At 43.4% G+C, this 24,970-nt stretch overlaps 2 protein-coding genes across 4 annotated transcripts; both read right to left on the reverse strand.

The window, feature by feature from the left end:
- Positions 1-2,267: 2,267 nt before the first annotated feature.
- On the reverse strand, positions 2,268-6,229 carry snorc (secondary ossification center associated regulator of chondrocyte maturation; the record flags this gene model as incomplete). Its single annotated transcript, XM_079172772.1, has 3 exons — positions 2,268-2,377; positions 2,477-2,638; positions 6,154-6,229. 3 exons carry the CDS (start codon positions 6,227-6,229, stop codon positions 2,268-2,270), a joined length of 348 nt encoding a protein of 115 aa, XP_079028898.1.
- A 2,257-nt stretch (positions 6,230-8,486) lies between these two features.
- On the reverse strand, positions 8,487-22,187 carry gigyf2 (GRB10 interacting GYF protein 2). Of its 3 annotated transcripts, none has more exons than XM_079172763.1 (29): positions 22,092-22,187; positions 20,099-20,150; positions 19,725-19,908; positions 19,456-19,551; positions 19,093-19,201; positions 17,454-17,559; positions 17,291-17,331; positions 17,174-17,206; positions 16,886-16,978; positions 16,239-16,450; positions 15,577-15,724; positions 14,326-14,514; positions 14,048-14,217; positions 13,651-13,807; positions 13,388-13,554; positions 12,978-13,072; positions 12,259-12,387; positions 12,021-12,151; positions 11,798-11,898; positions 11,459-11,599; positions 11,201-11,359; positions 10,864-11,112; positions 10,658-10,780; positions 10,185-10,505; positions 9,708-9,913; positions 9,434-9,585; positions 9,131-9,327; positions 8,757-8,907; positions 8,487-8,661 (listed from the first exon to the last, which is right to left on the reverse strand). In XM_079172763.1, exons 2-29 carry the CDS (start codon positions 20,134-20,136, stop codon positions 8,597-8,599), a joined length of 3,963 nt encoding a protein of 1,320 aa, XP_079028889.1. In that variant the 5' UTR covers positions 20,137-20,150; positions 22,092-22,187; the 3' UTR covers positions 8,487-8,596. The 3 variants fall into 3 exon arrangements, with proteins under 3 accessions (XP_079028889.1, XP_079028888.1, XP_079028887.1); XM_079172762.1 differs by having other exon boundaries at positions 17,174-17,209; XM_079172761.1 differs by having other exon boundaries at positions 12,003-12,151; positions 17,174-17,209.
- Positions 22,188-24,970: the final 2,783 nt, after the last annotated feature.

The following is a 24,970-nucleotide window of genomic DNA, read 5'->3' on the forward strand; positions in this document are numbered from 1 at the left end:
TCTTCATAAAGCATGATGACTCCGGTTCTGTGATTTCTATACTAGTACTGTCAATAGTGCTGGTGGTGGTATGAGTGTGTCTGTAGATATCAGTCTTCCTGTGTCAAACGGAGACCGAAAGCCGAAGCAGTCAAAGCGTTTGTTGTTTCAGCTCGGTGAGAAGCTGCAAAGGTAGATTTATAGACAGTGATTGCGTTTGAGGGTTTCCTGGTTTCAGGTGCTGAGATGACTTCAACGTATTTCAAGTTTGAGAAGATTGTTTTCCCTCCTTTTGTTCACATGTGAAATGCAAAACACTTTAAACTCGAATCATCATTAGTTAGCAGATTTGTATTTGCGTGGAGTAAATCAGAAAGGTTTCGGGTAATTAGTGTGAGATAGCCTTTATTTTCCTGGAAATGCAAATGACGCTGGCAGCCACACTGCCACTTACTGCTGTGACTGAGGTGAGGCCAGTAGTCTCTAAAAACAAATCTCTTCTAACTTTTATATATATATTCAGCGCATTAATATAGCAGCGAACAACTCTTATCTATGTAAAGATGTGGTGGAGTGTTGTCTACCTGAGCAGAGGATGAAGTCGCTCTCCCTCCGTGTGTGTAATCTGAGATTCTCTGTGCTTTGTTGACATAGCCGGGCTGGCTGCGCATGCCTTTTAGCACCGTTAGCTTCTAGCCGCCGGCTCAGCCATGTTGAGAGCCATGCGGAGGCAATAGATATGCTCTGAATTACTTATAGAGAACCTTTATTTAGGTCGCCACATACATTTGAAGAATTTCCTCCAATAAACATGTATATCTGCAGTACACCTTTGAGCCGAATGAGCTTGTCCTGATAATTGTTGCCTACTTATAACATGGAATCTAAAATGAAAGGCTCGTGTACGTTCTGCTTGTTTAACTGATGAGAGGAAATGTTAACTCTGCCTACATACATTTATTTGGTCTCATTTATGAAGTAGAAAGTAGAAATTGCAGTAGAATGATCAGTAACATTCATTTATACACAGATTCTCTGTTATCATGATGTGTGATGATGTGAATGAGGTCGTGATGGTTTGTCATTTTGAAGAAGTGGGTCCTCAGATAAATAGTGTGGGAAACACGGCATTAAATGACATGGCTGCTTATTTTGTGTCAATCTATTTCTTATCACAAGGACTAAAGACTGTTTTTCATACAATACCTGAATGCTAACTGACAAACAAAGAAAATAAATGGTAATATTAATATTTAATAAATAAAAAGAATCATCTATAAATATAATTATGTTCACTGTGTTGACTCACTGGTTAAACACACACACACACACACACACACACACACACACACACACACACACACACACACACACACACACACACACACACACACACACACACACACACACACACAGGAGTCAGACATTTGGCATCGTAATTATTGGATTTATTTATTCAACCTAATTCTCACAAAATAATCGGGCAGTGACATTACCATGGTAACATCCAGCTGTATGGCTGAGGACTCTGAGGCACTTAGAAAAAGATACAGTAATGTTACTAAAACAATTAAGAATCCCCTGTGAATAAAACAACAGCAACAAACTACTCACTCGATTGCTAAACAACTTCATCCACGCTCTCTGACTCTTTTTGCTCTACAAATAGGAACAAACAACTCAACTACCCTGTTCACATGCAATGAGGAAGCCTTTCTAAAGTGTCTTCTCCTCATTCTGACTCTACACATGTTTGTAAATGGCAGAATACAGACTTGGACACCAAGGAAATATTTTAGACATGATTTGGGCTCAAGTTAAAAATCATTTGTGAAAGACTAATAAAAACCTCATGTGTATCTTTCCTAATAAAAAGTAGGACACAGACTGACAAATAAAAGCCAACATATGCAGAATGCTCCACATCAGAAAAGACAAACATTAAAAACCTATTGGGAGCATGCGAGACCAAGAGAAATACAAAGTGAACGACATAGACATGCTACGATTTCCACTGGAAGAGCCAGCCAGTTTCTAACATTATGCCTTCAGTAGAAAGTGGACATGTTGAGCAACAATTACGAGTGTCGACAGGAGGAAATCTGTAAAACGTCAGTCAGGGGACCTGCCACAATTTTCAGCATCTACAGCGAAGCGAAAGACACGACTCAGATTGAAAGAAAGAGCTGAGAGATTGAGACGAGAGGCAAAAGAGAAACATAGACATCCAAACACACACACACACACATACACACACACACATGCATACTAGGTGGGATGTATTGACTCTAGGAGGCGGTGAATTTCCTGAGCGTGATGACGATGAGGGCGAGAAGGACAGACGCTCCAAGGAAGACCGCTATAACAATGGCTGTGATGGCTCCTGGCCCCAGGACCCCTGCACACACACACACACACACACACACATCGACACAATATTAATCATTTGAACACACACGATTGACACAGATTTGCCGCATGAAGTGTCGGGTTTTACCCTCCTCCTCGTCCAGGGCCTGAGAGTGTGTGGTGTCCTCGTAGTCGAAGGTGAAGGGCTGCTCCGTCATGTCCTGGAGAGGGTCTTTGGTGGTAACGTCACTGGGTGGTTCTCCAGACATGGTGTCCTGGTTGTCTCTGGTTGTTGAGTCTGCGACTGTCTCTGCAGACATAGAGAAAACCCCCAAAAAACATATACCACTTGTGCTTCTTTTTTAACATGGCTGATCTCGATGCAGTCACTTAATTCCTGCGGCGTATTGACTTTCTGCATGTTTTCTTTTGGTGGTCACTTCACTGACGAGGCTCACAGCTTTACTAATGGCTGTTTGACTTTTTCTTCTGGACGCAGAGGCCTCTGGGATGCAGAGCTGCACACATGGCCCCGTCTGTAATGACCCCAACAGCCTCTCTCTGTCTCGCTGGGTTAACGGCTCGGGCCTGGGCATAAGGACGTCTTTGTAGAGGATGGACGTTTGGCCCGTTTGAGCTACAGGTAGCCTCTTGACGTGTTTCAAGGGTCCAATCAAAGCTTGTCTATAATTGTCTAAAAAAAAAAGCTCCTTTAACCGAGGTTTAGTTCATTATTTCAGTGGAGTAGTAGGTATTTTTTTTGCTTTAGCACAAACTTGCTTGAGGGAGAGGCAGTGATTTGCTGACTGTGCATGAAGCTCAGGTTGTGTACAACTGTCTCTGCCAATCAATAGTCTGTCTTCCTTCCACCCCAAATTGCCCTCTGATGAGCATGAAGTTACCCTGAGACTGTTCCCTCCTCTACAGCCTGAGAAACCACCAAAATGATCATTATTGACATCGTTATAATAACTCAACAGCTGCACATCTTTCTTTTGAAGTTCTGAGGAACATTTGATCTTCATGTCCCCTCAAAAAAAAAAAAGAAAAAAAAACTCTTCACACACAAGCCCACCCACTCACTGATTCACGTATCCCATCCTCAACTCTTCGCATACCAACAAAACCGGAATCCAAACATATTTGCACTCGGTTTATTTAACGCTACATATTTACTTGGTAGCCTCAGTAAACTCCTTCACCCTGCTTTATCTTTCCTCCGCTGTCTTTTCCTCTGTCACTGTCAAATAAGCTTCGTATCATCTCTCTCCGCGATTACTAAGGAACTACTGCATATGGTATAAATAATGATATATTATAAAGTGTTTAACGTCAGCATGTTGGCTCCGGTGTCTTCTAAATCCTGATGTGCCCTTCTGATGCGAGTATTTTGATGCTGCCGTGTTGACTCTTGAGTCGTGTGCAGCTTCCTGTCCCGTAGCTGGCTGGAGGTTTGGAGGCCCGGGCCTCCGGCCAGCCCAGTCATCAATGAGGCCTTCAGCCGAGCGCACAAAAGGCGGCTTGTGCGGTCACGGAGGGCGTCGGGCTGCAACCGGTAACAACCGGCCAGGCCCAAACCAGGCACCGGCTGGGCAACTGGATGTCAAACAAACTTGTTTATTAAATAGTCCCTGTGTGTGTAAAAGGCCGGGCCTTCTGGACAGCTTGATTTAATAAGAAGGCAAAAAATAATAACACGATGTTTCCATCGGTGTTTGTTTCCACGAGGAAGAGTTCACTCCAGCTAAATGGAATTAACATCACTGACGCCTCGAGAAAGAAAAAAAACATAATTCTTCTCACCTGACAGCTAGCCAGTCGGTCAGTGACTACTTTTGTTGTGTGATGTACCGCACGGGCCATATCAGATGAGCTGAAGCACACCTTCATCAACACCATCCGTCATGCTGGGGGTCACCATCCTCTGTTTACCAATTACTATCAGTTTTCACCATTTGTTCATTACGTAATGAACAAATGGTGAAAACTCATAACATGGCTCAATGTACGGCAATTTACTAAAGACTGGTATCGCACCAAATTTGTAATCCTATTTGGCTGTTTAATTGCCTCCTCAACACATGTACGTGGATGAATCCCAATATTACCTTTGTAAGTGTGTAAGTACCCTTTAGTTGGGAATCACTGCACTATAAGTCACACTTTATAAAGACATGACTCCTTGTGTCAATCAAGAGCCCTCCTTCCATATACACAAGTCCAGACTCATAAAAGCCTGGCAGACTGTCGGGGAGACAGATTTCAGACTCTAAAAACACAGAAGGCCATTTGTTTGGTACCTCCAGCCTCTTCGGTCAGGATTTCACACCAGCCAGAGAGATGACAAGACGCACAGACGGCTGTGTGAAAAGCAACCTGCCCGAGCATCGAAAACCAAACATAGCATTGTTGCTGTCGTGTGTCCTTGTTTCACCCTCCTTATATAGGTGGCGGTCGCATTTTACATTGGAAAATATTTGATATTTGACCAGCGTGTTTTGAATTTTATTCTGAAATGAGGAAAGTAGGCTGTGTGGTAGTTGTCAGTAGTTGGGTTACTGGTTGGTTTCCTGTACAAACCAACCAGGGATAAAATAAGAGATGGCTGCAGAGTGGAAACTCAGTGTGAATTAGAACATTTCTCCTGCCTGTATTTACTGAGTCTAGTGAGGCATTGGAAATATGTTTGCACCTTAAAATTGAGAATAAGCCGCAGGATATTATTAGAAAGGTGTAGGCAGGTCATGGCACCTCAGTGTTAGAAATCCTGACATAGTGTTCCTTTCAGAGTAGGCTTTGTATAAGGTGACAGCCATGTTTTTTTTTGTTTTTTTCACAGGACAGGGAGGACATTGTCGACCTGCTACATCCCCGTCGTCCCACTGCCCTCTTGACCTGTACTGTGGCCTCTGGACCCGAGCGCTGCTCTGCTGCGTCCTAAGCTTTTTTTCCCCCCCGAGTTGATTTGAGAGATGTTGCAAAGAGGAGCAGAAAAATACAGTAAGTGAAAGTGAAAGAACAGTGAGTGTGCTTATCTGTCAAGATAAAAGCACGCATGCTGAGAACCAGGTGGTGTTGGGCGTAAACGCTTAAAATGTTCACAGCAGGAGACATTAAATCTGTGCCTGCTTCTTACTACCACCACTTAAATCTCTCCATCTACATGAAATAAATTGCACACTTGTGGGTGTTTCACTACCTCAAACCAACGCTACACAGAATCACTTCAACTTTATAGCGGTAGTCACAGAGGACGGCAGCTATTCACTTTTCATATGAACATCAGGCACCGGGAAAGCAACTAAATCATCCCGTCTGTCAAAGAGCAGCTTTCACAGCTCCCAACAACTGCATCATTTACACCGGGCTACAGTATCACATCACAGGCCTGTGAATGTGTGTGTGTGTGTGTGTGGAAAAGAGGGCGAAAATGACACGTCTACTCACGTCTTTGATTTGATGCCTACAGATGTCCAAACATCAGCCCGTGAATCACATACAGCAGATACGCAAACAACTAGCAGCTTTTGGAACATAAAACCTTAAACCTATCTATTCTGCAATGTTACACAGGATGAAGCATCGGGGTGCAAAAAAAGGATCAGCATTGATTTTAAATTACCCAATTCTTCTATAACAAGAGGCTAACGACTTCACTCAGAATTTCTTGATATAATTTGTTTTCGCCGTATTTGTTAAAGAACGATTTTCCTCACATTGCACCTTTCGTTTCAAAGGTGACAGATTCTTTTTCATAAATCAACTTATCTCGTAACCACAGAAATGAAATAAAGCATATCGATCACACTCAAAAGTAGGGTTTACCTGTGTGTACAAAGGCTACCAAGAGGCTTAGGAGCACCAGGAGGAGGAATCTACAGATGCTGCTGCTGTGAACCATGGTGGCTGTGAGGGACGAGCGAAAAGACGTTCCCAAAACTCCTTGGAACTTCAAACGAGTGGCTGACCATGGAAGAGGAGCAGGAGAAGAGTCCCGGGGAGCGCAGGAGGGGGAGACGTAGGCAGCCGAGGGGTGAGAGGAGGGGTGGGACTAGGTGTGCACAGGACCGTCTGGACAGTGTGGACTTTGTGAGCACATCATCGAAGGGCCCACCCACTCCAAACTCCTCCGGCCACATAGTTGGGTGTGAGGGGTAAACATTCGGTAGCCGCTGACCTTGGCCGGGTCACATCACGAAGGTCTCCTGCTGGACGTTTTACGACTTTAGTTCATCTTACAAATTCAAAAGGTGGCCGGGGTGGAGGAAGTATTGGGATCTAAAATCATCTCCCATAATGTAACTCATTAACACATGTTACTAAAGCTGTCAAATACAAGTGTGTCTATACTTAGAGAGATAGAGACAGCAAAAGTGTACACAAGTACAGTATTTAAAGTACTTACTATTACTAATTTTGATGCTCTGAGTGTCAATATCGTTGCCTCATCAAAATCAGTCTTTAGACTCAACCTTCACTTTGATCACAACTACACGTGTTAAGTTTCTTGACTAGGTCTTGCGACGCCGTCGCAGCTTCCTGCTACAGCAGGCGTTTCACCTTCAGTATCGTGACAGTAAGTGTGCACGCATTTAGAAATCTGTTGCTTCTCATTCGAAGGGATCAGTGGGTTTCATTTCCTCTTTGTAGATTTAAAAACCCGACTAATTTAATGTCAAATATGCAATACAGCTTAGAAGTTGCACTTTCACTTCCTGAAAAGTTGTCAAGTGTTTGTATCATATTGGAACATCTGAGCTTGTGTGTATTATGCATTGCATCTGCTTGACATAATACATTTGAAAAATAGAAAAAGGAACACGATACAGTAACTATTTTTTTTTTTTTTAAACTAAATTCTCAGGCTGAGGGGAATTCAAAATGTTTTTCATTCATTAACATTGTGAATGCTGTTAGCTGGCTTCACTCATGTACTCTAACACCTGGCATTGATTCATTTAATTTAATTTAGACATTTCCGTCTCTTAACAAGATCCTTTTAAAATGTGATCTATTGTAGTGTGACTGGGTGAATGCTTGTGAATCAAATGAAGTCTGCATATTTGTAGTTTTTTTGAATAGTTCAGACACAGGTGTGCACAGCCCAAACAGACTGTTTTATTTCATACCGTCAATAAAAAAAAAAAAAGTATGACTCCAGCAGATCATTTTCATATATTATAATACAGATGCAGAATTGAAAGTTTATTCTTTAAACAGCCTAGTATTTTACAAGAAATAGATAACTACTTGGAACTTTTGATATGTCCTTAAAACAGGACATAAGTGGCCACGAATCCTTGGGCTCTACTTTGCCGTCATTATCCATGAACACCCAGCAGAAGAACAGAAGAGGAAGGGGGGGGGGGATTCAATTGTAACGTTGCATTCACACTACGAGCGACGCGGCAACATTCTACAAGTCATTTTCAATAGAAGCCGGTGACATGAAGCTACAAACCGACACTTGCTGCTGCGTGACGCACAGTGTATCAAGGCGGAGCTGGTTTCAACATTTTTTTTAGCGCTCCAGTGACACGATTAAGCATCAACCAAATCATGTGGTTTTGTTTCACCCTGTTCTGTTCCACCTACAAAAAACAAAAAAAATGCCGTTAGCACGTTCCGTTCAAGGACATAACTACGTCACCGAGCAACACTTGAGACTCGACCGCAAGCAAGGTAGCAGCTCTTTGTTGCTCGTAGTGTGAACAGAGCATTGAGGGGAAACTTTCAATAAATAAAAAAAAAAAGAAAAGAAAAAAAAAAAGGATATAATCTCTCTAACCTTTTTCCCATAATACCCAAACCACCCCCCACCCATATATCCACACTTTAAAAAAATCCCATACAATAGAGGCCAAATTTAAATGATTTGCTGTCACTGAATTTCAGGACACGAGTCAGGTCCAAGCAGCCGATGCCCTGCCGACCTCTCCAGAAACTTGAGTTCATTTGGTGACGGCTCTCTCTCAGCTGGTCGGATGTTTCACTGGCCAGTTTGCTCCGGCCTATTTCTCCCGAGGGTCTTTATCAGAATATAGGTCCGTACGCAAAAGGAAAACACACCCTGCCTCAGAGATCACCGTTTGTTCGCAATTGATGAGGGATTACCAGAGTATGTCTGATAAAAGTGAAACTGAAAATAAAGGTGAAACTTGTGGAAGCTGTCGGGGGGTGGGGGGGTGGTGTAGCAGGGGGTTCAGGTAAAACAGCTGCTGTTCATATCGGACACAGTCAGTTGGAGTTGCTTGGCCGCAGTCTCTTATCAGTCCTCCAAAGTCTCAATCTCTCCCATATTCAATCTCTCAGAAGCCGCATTCACAGAGAAACCTGAAACAAATAAAAACAAAGATCCAATTAGCAGACAAGATATAAATAGCGATGACGCGTCGTTACAGGTTTAGCAGCTGGGTGCTCGCTCTCACCTAGAAGACTGGGGTCCGCACGGACCATCTTCTGCTTCTTTTTCTTCTTCCCAGAGGTGACCGTCTCAAAGCGCTGCTGCTGCTGCTGCTGGCCACTTGTGTGGTTGGACTGATGGAGTGACGAGGATCCTGTTCCACCCCATACAGAATCCTGTGCAGACCGCCAGCAACGTTACTACTTGACTGGATGTGGTCCCAGTAAATTATGATTTCATTACCAATTAAAATGTGGAAAAGAGGGAAACCAAAACCACTAATGTTTGACGGTTGGTTTGGCTTTTTCTAATCACATTACGAGATGAAAAATGGGACCAAAACATCTGGCACCACCTGCTGAGCCTTTAACTCACTGGTACCACTTCAGTCTCGCTCACCTGCTGCTGCTGCTGCTGCTTGAGGGTTTGCTGTTGGTTCTGCGCTGCCGGTTGGTTAGCGTTCTGTTTGGCACGACGTTCCAGGAACTGCTTGGCAAAGTCCTTGGCCTCGGGAGTGTCCCCCAGATAGGCCCTGACATAGTCGTGCACCTCGTACGGAGAGTCCACTTCTTTCAGGAAGGATGCAAACGTTGGAACTGGCAGGGAGAGGGATGGAGAACATTTGGGAGTTTGGCTTACAGAGATGCTGATCAATAGCTGTAGGTGAACTGCTTGTGCAAAGCATATTTTTAAAAGTCTTACCATCCAGATTGTTGGCCGTGTTGAGGGTGTGCAGGGTTTGCTCACACCACTGCATGAAGGCGTCCTGCGGGTTCTTGTTGATCCCTTGAAACAACTTTAGCAGCTTTTCCTCCTCTTCTGCTTTCTTATTGACCCGCCCACTCACAGAGTTACTTTGCAATACAGGAAGAAGACAACACAAAGTCATTAAGATCTGTGTATTACTCATATCCTTCATATGGTAAGTCATGCTTCATCAGGAGGTTGTGACTAAGACGTTTCTATTAACAAATACCTGAGGTTGGCGTTGCCTTTGTTGTTCTTCTGCGCGCTGCTTTTCTTTGTTGGAGGAGGTTGCTGAACAGCTTCTTTCACCGCCTCATCCCAGAAGCCCATGTTAGCGTTGTGGGTGTCCCCCCAGATACTGCTGGAGTCCGAGCCCCAATTAGTGCAGATGCTGGTGTTCACGGACCCCCACACCGAGCTGCTCAGAGACGACGTCTGTGACGAGAGTGAGACACCGTTACTGACATAACACTGGTTTCTAGGGTCGCAAGTCACACTACGTTTCAGTATCGATTCATCTGCCTATTACTTTCCTGACTAGCTTACATATTCAAATGAAATGAAAGCGGCATTGAGTAATATTTTGGACATTCAATTTGAATTTCTTAATCTCTAAATGTTGCTGAATCCAATAGAAATCCCTGCAGCGCTACATAGCTTTTATCTTCTTCAGCCAATAAGACAGAGTATCATGTAGATCACGTACAGTTCTGTTTTGAGTGCGGATCTGTTGGGTGACAATGGAGTGTGGTTGCTGCTGCTGCTGCGGCGGTGGCTGCTGCTGCGGCGGTGGCTGTTGCTGCTGTTGCTGCTGTTGCTGTTGCTGCTGCTGCTGTTGCTGCTGCTGTTGCTCCTTCCGTTGTTTCATCTGCTGGGCTTCTTCCCTTTGAATCTCCAGCAAAGATTTGGTAGCCACTGGCTGTTTGGCCACACTTCCCCAACCAGACAGCTTGGTCTGGGGCTGCTGAGCCAGTTGTAAGGCCTGCTGCTGCTGTAGTTTCAGGAGCTCCTGTTGCTGACGTCGCTGCTGCGGGGTTGAGAAGGGAAAAGGACGACATGAATAAATAAATAAAAAATGACAAGACATATTCAAAAAGCATTACTTTTAACTCATAGAGGCACTAAAACATTGCTGGTGATGGAGCGACCAAACAAAACCCGGCTGCTCGCTGCCTTTACCTCCTCTCGCGTCTGTCGTTCTCCCTCCTCTTCCAGTTTCTGGATCTCAGCCAGTGACAGCGCGCTCGGAGTCTGGTTTATAGGGTTGACCGACTGCTGGCCCCACTTTGAAGAGGATGGCAGCTGCAGAGCAGGACAGGTGTTTTATAAACTTTAACTGCATTTTGTACCATCTATTTCTGCTGGCTTATCCTCTGTGCGCTTACCTTCATTTGTGCAAGCTGTTGCTGCTGCTGCTGTTGTTGAAGTCTCCTGAGGGCCTCCTGTTGCTGCTGCTTCTGTCTCTGCAGCTCCTGCTGTTTTTGGACCTCCTGCTCTCTCCTCTTCTGCTCCTCCAGTTGTTGTTGGGCCAGAGCAGCAGCCGCCGCAGCAGCCACCGCCTCTTCCTCCGCTCGCTTTTCCTCCTCGCGCCTCCTCAATGCTTCAAGTTCCTCTTGCTTCCTGCGCTCCTCTTCCTGGAGAGGTAGACAACATGGCACTTTAGGGAGACATTTCACAAATCCAGAAAGGAGGTAGGAAGTGCGTGACATTTCGTGCGCTCACCTGTTTGCGGAGGAACTCTTCCCGTTTATTTCTCTCCTCCTCTTCCCTCCGCCTCTCCTCTAATCGACGGAGAGCTTCCTCTTGTGCCATTCTCTCTTCTTCCTCTTTTTGTCGGCGCTGTGCCTCTTCTTGCTCCTGCTGCCGTCTTAATGCTTCCTCCTAGCAATGTACAAAACGGGGTCAGTTCTCAGCGCCATCAGAGAAACAGTAGCTCAAAGGCTTTGTGTGCTTCAGATCGATATAGTTTGAATGCTCAACCTGTTTTTGCCGGGCCAGCTCCTCTTCTTGCAGGCGTTTGCGTTCCTCCTCCTGTCGAGCCCTCAGGGCCTCCTCCAGGCGTTTCCTCTCCTCTTCCTCCCTTTTGGCTCTCATTTCTGCCTCATGCCTCTCCAACTCCACCTGTCGGATGACAAAATAAAAAATCCCCCCCCATGATATTATACCATAGCCTAATAACTATTGTAACGCAATCTTATTTCATCTTTCAAATCAAGAAACAACATTTTCTTCTTTAAAAAACACTCCTACATTGGATGCTGCGGTACCCAAGACTATTACAGGTTTACAAATAGAAAAGTGAGCAGAAATACTGTTTACCTTTGCAGACTTTGACTTCTCTAACTGTTGCATCTGCTCGATGGTTGGAGCCTGTGCCATGGAGTCTATAGGTAAATCCCACACGCTGCTGCCGTCCCACGCTGTGGAGAGTGATACAACACGATGCATTAGACCTGCCATAACACCACATAGACCCTCTCTGTCCCCCCTCATGTGACTCAAAAAGAACCAAACACTGCAGTACATTTAAGGTAGACCTCACTGATTGGAGCAGCTTGTTGTACGTTTGGTGTGCAGGAAGCCTGAGAGGACGGGTTCTGCATTTCCCACACAGAACCAGAGTCTGGTACAGACAGGGGCCGGGTAACGGGAGGTAGGGGGCTCTCAGATGCTCTGCAAAAACACAACAAAATATGCGTATTAATATACATGCAATACTCTTTACGTCTTTCTCAACACTGAAGCACGGGTACAGATGTATTCAGAGGTAGCATATCAACCTCAGCTTGAGAGCCTGGTATTGCTGTAGAAGCAAGTTGATCTGCTGTTGGTGTTGCTGCTGCTGTTGAACAGGAGCCGAGCTGAGAGCTGCAGCTTTCTGCTGAGCCAGGGCCTGAGCATACTGCTGCCTGAACACAGAAATGAGAGACAAACAGGAGTTAGCATTCGAAGGAATAGCAGAGTGTGTGTGTGTGTGTGTGTGTGTCATCATGGCACAATGTGGTCCCGGAGACACCTACTATAGCTGGCACTACCACTAAAGTGGTCTTGAGTATTGAGGCATTTTACATGTCTGTCTTTGAACAGGTTTTGTCACCGCGATAGCGTCACAACCAAGCAAGACGCAGTCATGAAGCTTTACAGGTGTGTAGTTGGCCTCAAAATGAAGGTGGAGTCAGAAGATGGGTGTGGTTCGAGCAAAAGTGTTGGAAGTAAGGGTGTAAGGAAGCCCCTGGACCAATTTGGCGTTGCGACTGGTGTGATGCCAATGCAAGATGGCTTCTAGATTATGATCTGCAATTAATGTGATTAAAATGTTGGGTGTTTTACAAATCCATTAGGGTCATTTTGGTGCGTGAGGCGTACTCCAACTCTTTAATCTATTTCTTTATTAAGTCCAGGAAGTAAGGCAGTTTGTAAACGAGTATATTTGTCATTATGACACAAACAATCATGCTGCAACAGCAAACAAAAAGTGTCAGATGCGAGCCCGGTGTACCTGAGGAGGTATTGATATTGGAGCTGCTGTAACTGGTAAAGATTGAGAGCAGTGAGCTCTTGCTGCCTCTTCAACCTCTCTTGATCACCATCCCCCTGCAGTACATAGGAAGACAATCGGAATAAATCACAGCATTCAAACAAGCAACAAAATGTAACTACAAACAAACAATTCTAATCATATGTGTAGAAATGGCTGAGATGCTTTTCTTTGTTGCTTTAAGAGAAGGACAGAGAGTCAGCGAGAAGAAGGCTCTTAAAACAATTGGGACTCCTCTAAAACATATTACGAGTAGAAAGAGTGGAATACCACACCACCTGCAGGTCATGGCTAGTAATGGCAACTAGTACTAGATTAAAAAGCAACACTTTGCTAAATGACGGTTTCATTCCTCATGTCCAAACACATACCTGTAGAGGTGGTGGTGCAGGGCCTGGGGTGAACGGTACTCTCCCCCAAATCTTCATGATCTCTCCAAGCGCCTGAAATACCTCGTCACATCCTCTTTTGACTAAGAGAGACATTGTGAAGTAACCAGCCTGGAACCACTCGGCCATCTCCTGGTTACTGAACGGACCTGAGGGAGCGCAACAAGGGAGCAGAGTCAGTGTGGAAAACAAATGCGCAGCATTCACGTCACATTTTGAGCACACAAAACCTCTTCCCGTCTCACCCTGGATCTCCCCTTGGGGGTCTTTGTAGAACCACTTGAGAGCAGCGTCATGGGTGAGCGGCAGGCCTGCAGGTTTGGGCTTCTTTGAAGTCTTCGCTGTGAGTCTGTCGTCGTCCACCACACTGTCTTGTAGGTATGCTACCATCTTCTCTGCCTCCTGGGGAAAAGTTGGAGCGAAGACAGAAATAGTATGGATTGTTTTATGGTCCCTTAAGGTAAATTAACGGGTAGTTACAGCTCTGTTGTAATATTCACAAAATAAGCTTTCCTTTTTGACGAGTACAAGATTTTAAGAGGTCCTTGAAATCAGTCAAAGATATGTTCTGACTGTTTGTGGAATAGAGGATAGCCCTCCTATCTTACGACAGATTTTCATGTACAAATTCTACTAAATTACCTGCTCAAAGTGTTTCAGTCTTTCATCTTCATCAGTGTCATGTGGCAGAGCAGTGGGCCTGCCAATAGGCGCCATTAAATTTGAAGGGAAGGGCAACGGATTGTTCATTGCCACGGGAACCTCCAGAGGCTTCTGCGGTAGCTGGACGCTGGGCGATGGAGCGGAAACTTCTGTGCAGAACAGCATGAGGAGAAAGCAGAAATTAGGTTTGCCTGTAAAACCAACTGGCAAAAAAAAAGAAGTAATATTTACAGTGAAATTGAAGACTCAAATCCCACCTTGGGCAAGGGTTGTAATGTGGTTCATGGGTAGGGACTCGAGCATGCTGTTAGACATGGGGACGTGGAGGGGGGCTTTGCAGGGCTCTGGTGGGAGCTCCAGGGGCGGCTGCCGCTCAGCGGACCTCTCAGCCTCTTCTGTTCTGTTGGGCTGGATCGGGGCCAGAGACTGGGCAGGAACCTGGGGCTCTGAGACAAGGAGGGGGGGGGCAAGAGGTGAAGCCACAGGTAAAGCCTCCTCTGACGCTCTCAACAACTCTATATATAATATAATAATGACAGCAAAGACATAAGATGGTACCATAACTAACATAACTGTGACCCTCAATTTGAAAAAAGGAACAGTTTTCATTGTGGCCATTTTCCTTTTCTTTGTTCATGCTCACATCGAGTGGCTTTGATTGCTTTGAAATTGCTGACGGTAAATTCTTATTTCTTCACGGTGGTTGGTGGACAAAGCAGCCGAGCAATCCATCCATTGTGTCTTTTTGTGTCCTAAACAACAAATACTGGCTTGTGAATGTTATGTCAGTAATAACCGAGATGTTACAGTTACTGTACCGTTTCTAGAAGATCATTTGGGCCACATTCTGGTGTCAAGGGAACAAATTGGCATCGACCACAAACAATACTGTCTACTAGCTGTAGACAGAGAGGCTGTTTAACAAAAGGGATTTGCGAGTAGTGCTTACATGAGATTAGTATTGATTTTCTCATCCATAGATACTGAATATTTGAAAGCATTTTCTGCAGTCGTAGAAAAGTCATATTGTCATTATATAGCCTTGTTATATTTATAATGAATACAAAAATGTTATGCCTTTAATGTTGTGTAAACTTTTTCCTGTGGTATTTAAAATGGTATAAAATAGATATTTTTTAAGAACACACCCGTATCACAAATGACTTGAACTTTCAGATGTGCGGGTCCTAAAGTCCTCTTAGATGCTCATGCATGTGTCGCAAGTGTGCATTTTCTTTTGATCAGTTAAATGTGTCAAAAGTAAAGCGACAGAAAATGTTCTCATGTTGTAAATATGGTCAAAAGGGCTCCACGTTGAAGAAACAGCATCAGTGATGCTTTTTTTGTAGCTGAACTAAACTTCTCACCACAATGTAGAAAGAGGCGGAGGAAGAATTTAAGACCAAGTCTTATGAAAGTAGAATTCAGATTCTTGCACTACGTTCATTTGACTTCTTATCTATGCTTGTCCTACAACATAGAATATAACGCAAAAAAAACTATCTGACCTTTTCGTTCGGCCTCTCTCTTGGCCTCTGCTACCCTCTCTTTGGTCTCCCTGGGCTGACCGTCGTCCTCCTCCGGGCCCTCTTCACACTCTTCCAAGGGTTTGAAGTCCAGCTCTCCCTCCTCCAGGATTGGCTCCTTGGAGGCTTTCTGAATACACAAGAAAAAAAACAACCACAATCCCGGTCACTCTGCCACCCGAGACTGAACGATTTATGGAATGCTAATAGCATCTCGTATTGTAGCTCGCAGAGTTCTTGAGAACTGTTCATCCGAACAACTTCACAATCGACACTGCGCTTCCTTGGGTCCTGATTAATACACCTGTCATGGTATAGTTGCATCCCCAAGCAATGCTAGAGTATACATGTAGGTGCATAACCTCACACCAACATCGACGGAGAGCGAGTTGTATCCAGCATGCCTGGAACAGTTAATAGAGCCCCTTCTCAATATACAACCCAGTGTGTATTGAGAGGGCAATACTAATAAATATGTCCCATAGATCTTAAGAGTTTGCACTCGACACTGCACTCCCTCAGCAATACATCCGTAAGTCTAAGCACAGACAGCACAGTTCAATAAATGGCGCATCGCTGCTTACTTTCATACTCTTTGTCATTCATTGATTGATTGATTGATTTAACCAAAACTCTTCTCTGACCTTGAGTGAGAGAAAGGCCCCCGATGAGTCGAAGGTGCCCGCCTCCTCGTCGGCGTCCTCCAGACACCACTCCGGCAGGCTGTCCCTCTCGTCCTCAAAGCTGCCGCTGCCCGACCGCGGCCTCCTGTAGCCGCGCTCGTCTTCTCTTGCATCGAACGGGAAGCGACGCCGCTGGTCCGGGTGTTCCCGCCACCCTGCTGACCGAGGCCCATCTGATTAAAATATTTCACATCGACATCTTGAAATCGCATGATCTACCTTAGCGTCATCAAGATGGGAGTAAATGTTTGGCCACCAGTAATGCATCCACATGGTACCAGTATGATTTTGAGCATGTGAATTAAGATGTCCAGTTCAAAAGCACAGGGAAGTTAAGAGGGACCAGTTCACCATCGAATTGTCCCTCTTTCACAAAACATGAGCCCTTAATTGGTACCGGTTTTGTGTCATATCATGCTGAAAGCAAAGCTGACAAACCAGTCACTAAACAGAAAGAAAGATGGCGCTGAACCCATACGACAAACAAGTATCAAAGATAGACGTATTGGTAATATGGTCGGTGCTGTGCCCATATGGGCTCAGGTGGCACCACCGGTCACTGTCCCGCTGAGACCCCGCCAGGCACCAGCCCCCCTCGTCATCCTCACCATTCTGAGCAGAACGCCAGTTCTCGCTCTCCGAGCGCGTGAAATCGATCTTCCTCGGTAGGCCCGTCACACCATCCTCATAGCTGCCACGGACTGCAAAAGAGTAGCGGGATGGTTAAAGGTGAAGCCATCATTAATATAATGAAGTTAAAGCTAGATTATCAAACTCACTTTACATAATCAATCAGTTAAAAATAAATAAATAACTGTAATCAAACGTGTGACTAAGACCAACTGAAATAAATCTGAACTCAGTGGTCAATTATTAAACTACGAAGGTACACTTACTGTGATTCATCGGAAAATGTCCCGGGGCAACTTCTGCTAGGGTGACAACACAACAAGTAAATAAACCAGTTCATTTGACATGTATTGATTATTTGAGCTACAAAATGTAACACCAACCTGGGTCTTTTCGACCTGGCTTTTCAAACCTTCTCTCTCCCCTGGTGAGAAAAAAATGTAAATGTAAAGTTAGTACAAAAAACCCTCATATTGAACATCTATACATGGTCCAAACGAGGACCAACAGTTTACAACAAAACTCCACAATTGTGCATTTCAATACCTTTCCTCCCAGCTTTGGGAACGATGCATCTCCCTCACTCCACGACCAAAACCTTCCACATCATCAAAACTTCTTTGGTAAAAACCTCCATCTCCTCTTCCCCGGCCTGAAAACAATCACAGGTTGACGTGACTTAATATGACCTGAAGGGGTCAAGTTGCCGTTGACTGTGTGCTACTGCTGAGCACGAACTAGCCTTTAGGTAGGATAGTTAACGTTGCAACCAAAGATCAAACGGCAGCAGAGGGTTTTCCACAAAAGATGATCAGAAAGTCTGAACCCACCCTCTACAGCCATTAGTCACCGGTGAACACGCACAGATATCTGAGGACGTACAATAAACCCACTCTTGTGGTTTTTAATTCATTTATCCTCTCAATTATTCATAGACAATATCCTCTAACAGTGACATAGCAGTTAGGCTGTGGTACTCTCACAGCGTCTGTCAGATGACAAACAACAATATTATGCACGACTGTCTGATTTTTCCCCCTACGTAGCGTTCATAATAAAACCTTCTATATGACATGGCTCCATGACCAACCTTTAATTTAGGCGGTTCAGAAAAAGTTCTAGAAATGACATGGCCAGATAACTAAGTTCATTTGAAGTACATAAAAGCCTAAATAGAGATGTTAAGAGCTGCTGCTACTGATTGAACGCCACCCATTGTCTGGACCTAAAGCTGGGAATGTGACCTGTGAATCAACAGCACAGAGAACGGGACCTCTGCTGCACTTGTCTCAGAACAGGACTTCATTTACTCACAAACACATTGATTGTATAGATATGAATGGTGATGACGCAGCAAAAAAAAAGTCACACCGACACACACACAAAGCATGGTTAACGAAGGGATCCTCCCACAGTGACTATCCCTAACCTACCAAGCAGACTGAAAAAAACCCACCCGTCGAGAAGGGTAAAACTATTTTTGGCTAATCATGAAAACTCGGCACATTTGACTATGTAAATGTGGTGGAAATCATCACTGGAACAAATGCAAATGGACTTTCGGATTGCCAGAAATCTTAAAAAAAACAAGAAGGAATGAAGAGTCAAATACAACATGTGTAAACATGCAAATCCGACTAGAAAAGAAATAAAAAATTCAAACGGATACAGCCCTAGTAAATGCCAATGATTTTGCAGCATCATGATTCAGCTCTTGAGAGTTGGTCAGTAAGTTATAGCCTCAATGTTTTAGTTGGTCTGAACCAACCACGGTAAAGAACAGGAAAGATGCCACTGTACAGAAACAAGAGACTCATTTATTTTCTGTGGCCAGAACACCAAACATGGGCCTTCCAACAGCAGTACTTCTCTGAACCCAGTCTAAACAGCACTGTAACATACAGCCCTGTAATACAGCACTGTAACATACAGCACTGTAACATACAGCGTGCTACTAGCAGTTCTTTTTCAATGTTTGAGACATCAATAGTTCAAGCAGCTGCGGAAGAGTATGCAGAGCAAGCTAAACACCTTCAGAGTGCTAATATAGCATTCCTTGTCTCAGTTGGGGGGGATTCTTCAAAGGCATCTCAACTATCTGCAGTTGTTGTGACTTCTGAAACTGCATAGACAGAAGAGCTAAATGAAATTAAAAAAAAAAAAGGAAACATGACGAAATTCTTACCTCTACCCCTTGAGGTACTTCGGCCTCTTGGTGCCCCTACTATGGGCCCGCCTCCTCGTCCTGTCAGCCGGAGTACAGCTGCACTGTTTACAGACATGGAAAAATTTCTCTGCAAACACAAACGGGGGAGGGGAGCGAGGGGGACAACACGTAAGCTCTTAGCTCTCCTCTTTGCACCTGAAATGTATTTTGGTACCTTTATTGCCAAAAGTACTTTATAATCCAATAAATTACATTAAGGAGCCAACTGGCCTGAGGGCAATATGACATATATATATATATATATATATTAGCTTGGGCGACAAGTCAGAAGGAAGCGTTTCGGATTTCACCAAGACAGCGACCTGATAGAAGCACTCCTACCTGTTCCTCCTCTGTAAAAGACACGAGAGCCAGAGGCGGCAAGGGCTCCTCTTGCAATATGGGCAGGAACTCCTTATCGTGTAGATCTATAGGGATCTAAACAAGCACAGGCTTCACTGTTAAGATGCATAAATGTTTGAAAGAATATGTTATAACACACCAAAATAAGATGTAAATTGAATCTGGGCAGGAACACAAGTTGTATGCAAATCATGTTGATTTCAAGCCCGCGTCGACAGCTAAGCTGCAGACATCATGGGCCTACCAACCTTGTTATCCTTTACATAAAGTGCTAGCATTTCTTCTCTCCCGTAGCGATAGTCTGCAAGTTTATACTTTGGCAATACAGGTGAGAGGGGTGGAGAGGCGACCCCGCAGCCACCTCCGACACCACCACCACCACCTCCGACACCACCGCCGCTGCCACCACCACCTCCAGACAAGGCACGGAGCCTGTAGAGAAAGAGAGAGAAGGCATAGTAAAAGCAGAAGGGACAGAGGAAGGGGAGACAACAGATAAGCTGAACTTGACATGTCTGGACATGTATGGAAAAGCTGCACTGGGCCCCGACAAAAAAACAGTTTCATAACCTACAAATCATTTCTCGCAGACCAATGATGAAATTCATGCTAGTTTATTTACCATTCTGGTCCAAAGTTAAGTGTCTGGGTTTCGGCCATTCTTCCTTGAAGTTCTACAAATATGAAAAGGGAGAAAAGGGATTAGTACCACTCGGTATATACGGTTACGGCACATTCTACTGTTGAAAAAACAAAATCAAGGCAATAAATGTACATTAAGTCCCCGCAGTGCTGTCTTGCATCAGGGGGTTGAGCGCTTTGATAATCAATTATATCTTAACATCTGGATAACTCAACTTCAATCCTGTTTCCATCCCAAATACATTTGCAATCAATGTATATCTACAGAGATAGAATAACCAAACCTATGATGTTTTGCCATATTAGTTTAAGTACATTTTTTTATTTAACAACGTACTCATCACAGCATAAATCTGACCAACAGAATTTGGAGAAACACTTAAGGTTTTATCACCTGCTTTAATGTGTTACAACAGCCCATCCCACTAGCACACAAGCAGTGTTCAATTTCAGTAGGCTAACGCTATTTTAGGAAGTCTCCCAGTCCGCAAAGAGGGTTTGCCAGACACCTGTAATTGTCAAGGGGGGGTTGCCTTTTACTTCAGTATATAACCAGAAAAGAGTAATCATGTTTTGCCAACAAGATTAGCTGTTTGTTTACTTGTGTGTCGGTTTCCACTGCAAAGTCTTTCCTTTACACTTAGGCATCAAAGGACGTATTACATCGCGAGGCTTGCTCAGGCATCAGGCACACACGGTGACAGTAGACAGACAGTACCGCTGACCATATGGAAGCCAGGATAAGCCACGTGTAAGTTAGAGTACTTAAAGCAATAAATGGACGCCTTAAATTAGCAGCATTTGTGCCGATTCTCCAGCACACTTTGCACATTTGCCAGTGTGAACATAAAGTTAGAAGACGACATAATGTTACGACTTGTTTGAAATTATTTAAGAGCCACAGCTCGCCAACTGCCCAATCTCCAATAAAAACTCTTATTTGTACGGTTCTGCGGGACTCCCATTGTTAATAAGGGGCAACTGCTTCAGTCATCTGAAAAAAATGAATTATCACTATGTTCTTGCATAGTTTTCAGGATTGTTGACTCCACCGTGTAACATTAACGCTAAACAAATAGCTAAGCTATTTCAGCAGATACCCACTCTGATGCTGTACATTGTAATGTTACTGAAGCATTTACTATATTACTATTTACGAGACTGATTAATGTCAACGTCAAACGCTGGCTAGAGCAGTGGTGATCATTTGGAAAGGTTTAGTGGAAATCATCCTTAACGTTACCAACATGACGTTAGCTAACGTAGCAAGCTAACCAGTCAAATGAGTAGCTAACATGGATAATTGAACGAACGTTGAAACTCATGACACTAGTAACTGACATTAGCCCATACATCTCCCAACAGTTAAAAGTTGACAATAGAGTAACGGTTGTGTTGTAAGGTGGAATCGGAGTTGTAGTTTAACTACCACTTGCTACACGCTGCTGCCACACCAGTGTATATTTCATAGCCAACGGTGGTCATGCTAGCGAGTTAGCTATCAGCAGTTGGCCAACTAACGTTAGCTAGCTAGCTAGCTAGCAGTGCTATAACCCATCGTAGCTAATGTGTGCATGTCATATGTGAAGATCGACATGTGTTGCCGCTAAACTCGGTTACTACGGGAGAGAACGTAGTGTCCTATATTCTACCGTTGTATAACACACGTAACACCGCTTTGACACATGAGTTAATCCCTATGCTCAACACTTGTAGCTAGCATGCTAACAGGTTGGCTAACTAGCTACACGCGGCCTTCGAACAGACCGGATCCACAACAACATTTCCCTGACAAAACGTCCCGGACCAGCACACCGAGTCACTGGAGCCCGGTGCTGCAAGGCCAAGTAAACATGGTTGTTTAAGAACAGTCCCCAAGCACCCCAGCTCATCAGAACATGACTCTCTGACATGGCACTGTACTTAAATGTACGAATTTTCTTTGCAAGTGTATTAAACTTTGGCTGTCTTACCTCGGCTTGTTCTGACAGCACAAGGTTTGTATGCGAGTTGTGTGGCTCTCTCTCTCTCTCTTCGTTTTCCACACAAGATGGCTGAGTGTGGGTCACATGACAACAGATAAAACCCGTATGCCGTGGACGGCTTTGCTGACGGGTGCGTATTCTCAGACAGTGGAGTGAATATTACTACTGTATGTATCACTGTATTTATCATTATACTGTTTTTATCACTGTATTTATACCGTATTTATCACTGTTATATGCAAAATGGAGGACGAAGGGTTTTTAAGAAGCATTAAATGCAAAAATAAATAAATAGATACGTAAATAAATAAATAAAAGTTGATAATGAAACGATGAATAGATCAACAAATATCTTATTTATTTATTTAATTTAAAAGGGACCATGTACAGTTTAAAACATAAATGTCACCATTTGATGCACCGTACCAGATTATAGTTTATAGATTATAGCTAATTCGAATCTGTAGTCCCTTGGCAGGTCAAAACAAGGAAAGCACAATAACAAACAATACAAGGCAAAGACATAATAATATACAAAAAAGAACACACAATACAAAGCTACACACAATAGCACTTGAATTCATTTCTACATTTTTGTTCACCTACATTCTGTATTTCTGTGTCTGTATGTGAATGAGGTAGAGGACCTCAGTCTGAAGCAGGATTGGTTTCACTAGTGTATTGATTCGGGTAAACTTGGGCCTTGCTAGGCTTGCTGGCACAGCACAGTTTGTTGCCTCGTTGACCTTCACCCTCCTTGTGTGTATGGACCAAAGTAATTAAGATAAACAGATATCTGCAGATGGAAACAGAATCTGTGGGCAACGAGATATCGGAAGGGATCTGGTTTGCGTTTCTTGTCCGTATTTATCTGAGTTAAAAGGTAAACGAAGCTGCATTTATATCTCAAAATCGTGTGAAGAGTGCTGCCCCCCCCCCTCTAGTTTTGTTATGATGTTGCACAGAAACCCGTCTATGGTCACATCTTGGCCATTTGCTCAAGCTCATCCTAAAGTCAGTGGCTAGCCATCTATTATAACTAATTCTACCACAGTGCTGTCTACGTGAGTATCAACACATTTACCTTTAAGCTGACGACTCTGAACTACTGTTGCTAAACTCTCCATGTACCAACTTTAACAGTAGGGGTGCCAACACACAGCCAGATGCAAGCATTTCTCTCTACAGCAAGTGGTAAACACATTCATGTTATGGAGTCATTCAGGTAGGTTATGACAAACTAGCTAACTTGTTAGTGGTCTTAATGTAACGTTAATGTGGCAACAGTCAATCCACATTGAAGGCTCAAGGTAACCAGTTTTAGATTAGCCCATCCCAAAATGTTACCTGGACGCTTACGTAATCTATGAATACATATCTGGAAACACCCATTCCGTATAAACTCGAGCTGCTGTTGTTGCAATGAAACTAACTCAGATTACATATTGTTTAACTCTAGTGAGATCCAATCCAGCTCGATGCAATCTTGCAAACAATATATCTTCTGAAATTAAAACAGGTGGCTTTGATGTAGTGGTAATGTGTCGTGGAATTTGCCAGAGGCGCCACAAGCCGATGTGAGGTGATCAGAAAGGTAAGGAAACCACGTTGAAAACCTGCCAACGGAACGGCATCAGTTTTGCTTGAATTTGTTCAGGTCTTTGTCTAACAACTCATCGCGCCTTGGGCGTTTCACGGCTCGTTGGTCTAGGGGTATGATTCTCGCTTAGGGTGCGAGAGGTCCCGGGTTCAAATCCCGGACGAGCCCAGATTTTGGTTTGGATAATACCTTCTGGCTGTCAGTATGTCACCTTCTCAATTTTATCTCATTCTATTCTGTGACACTGTAAGTGTCCTACTATCCCTTCAGGTAGATGTATACAGCTCATAAATATAAAGTGAGTTCTTTCAATTCAGTAGTTCAGTTTGAAAATGAAATGAAATGGATTTTAAAAAAGTATTAATTGAAATCAAATTAATAACATAATGAGTGGTAGTAGGCATTAGTATTAGTAGTATTGATGTACTGAGACTGTGACGTCACACCTGCACTTGAGCGAAATGTATCGCCATATACGGATATATGCCTTAACTGTGATATGAGGAAGTCTTATTGGGTTGTGATGATGCTCCATGGTTTACGAAGTGGCCGGTTAGCTCAGTTGGTTAGAGCGTCGTGCTAATAACGCGAAGGTCGCGGGTTCGATACCCGTACTGGCCAAGTAATTTTGTGCTTCCTTGATGACATCAGTAAACCTATATTAATGATCCACATAAATGTAAAACTTATTGTACAATACAGTCTGTCCCCAGTCTATATATGGAGTTAAGATATATATAAATAAATAAATACTAACATACATGTATCAATATTGAAATAAACAAAACATTTATTATATTTATTTCTTTATGTCCTGTTTAATTATTAACTTGTATTATTTTATGCATTCATTTATCTATTTCCACATTTATTTCAGCATTGTTTTATTTATTTGCATTAGGGGCCGTAGGGCATTATGGAGGACAGAATATGACTTAAGTATAAATTAATTAATTAAGAAATGCATTAATAAATGTTTAATAAATGCAGGAATAAATAGATAAATGCATATATAAATGTATAAATACAGAAATGAATAAATAAAAGAATAAATACATGCTGAAATAAATACAGAAATATTGAAATACTGAAATGAATAAATAAAAGTAGATACCTAAACAGGACATAAATAAATCTATTTCTACATTTCTTTATTCCTTCATTTCTTTATTTCTGTATTTCTGTGTCCGTATGTTAATGATGTAGGCGGTCCGAACCTTATTTTTAAGCAGGATTGGTCAAGTAGTGGAGCAAGACAGAAGCAACC

The sequence above is a fragment of the Pholis gunnellus genome (assembly GCF_910591455.1).
Source record: "Pholis gunnellus genome assembly, chromosome: 14".
Classification (NCBI taxonomy): Eukaryota; Metazoa; Chordata; class Actinopteri; order Perciformes; family Pholidae; genus Pholis; species Pholis gunnellus.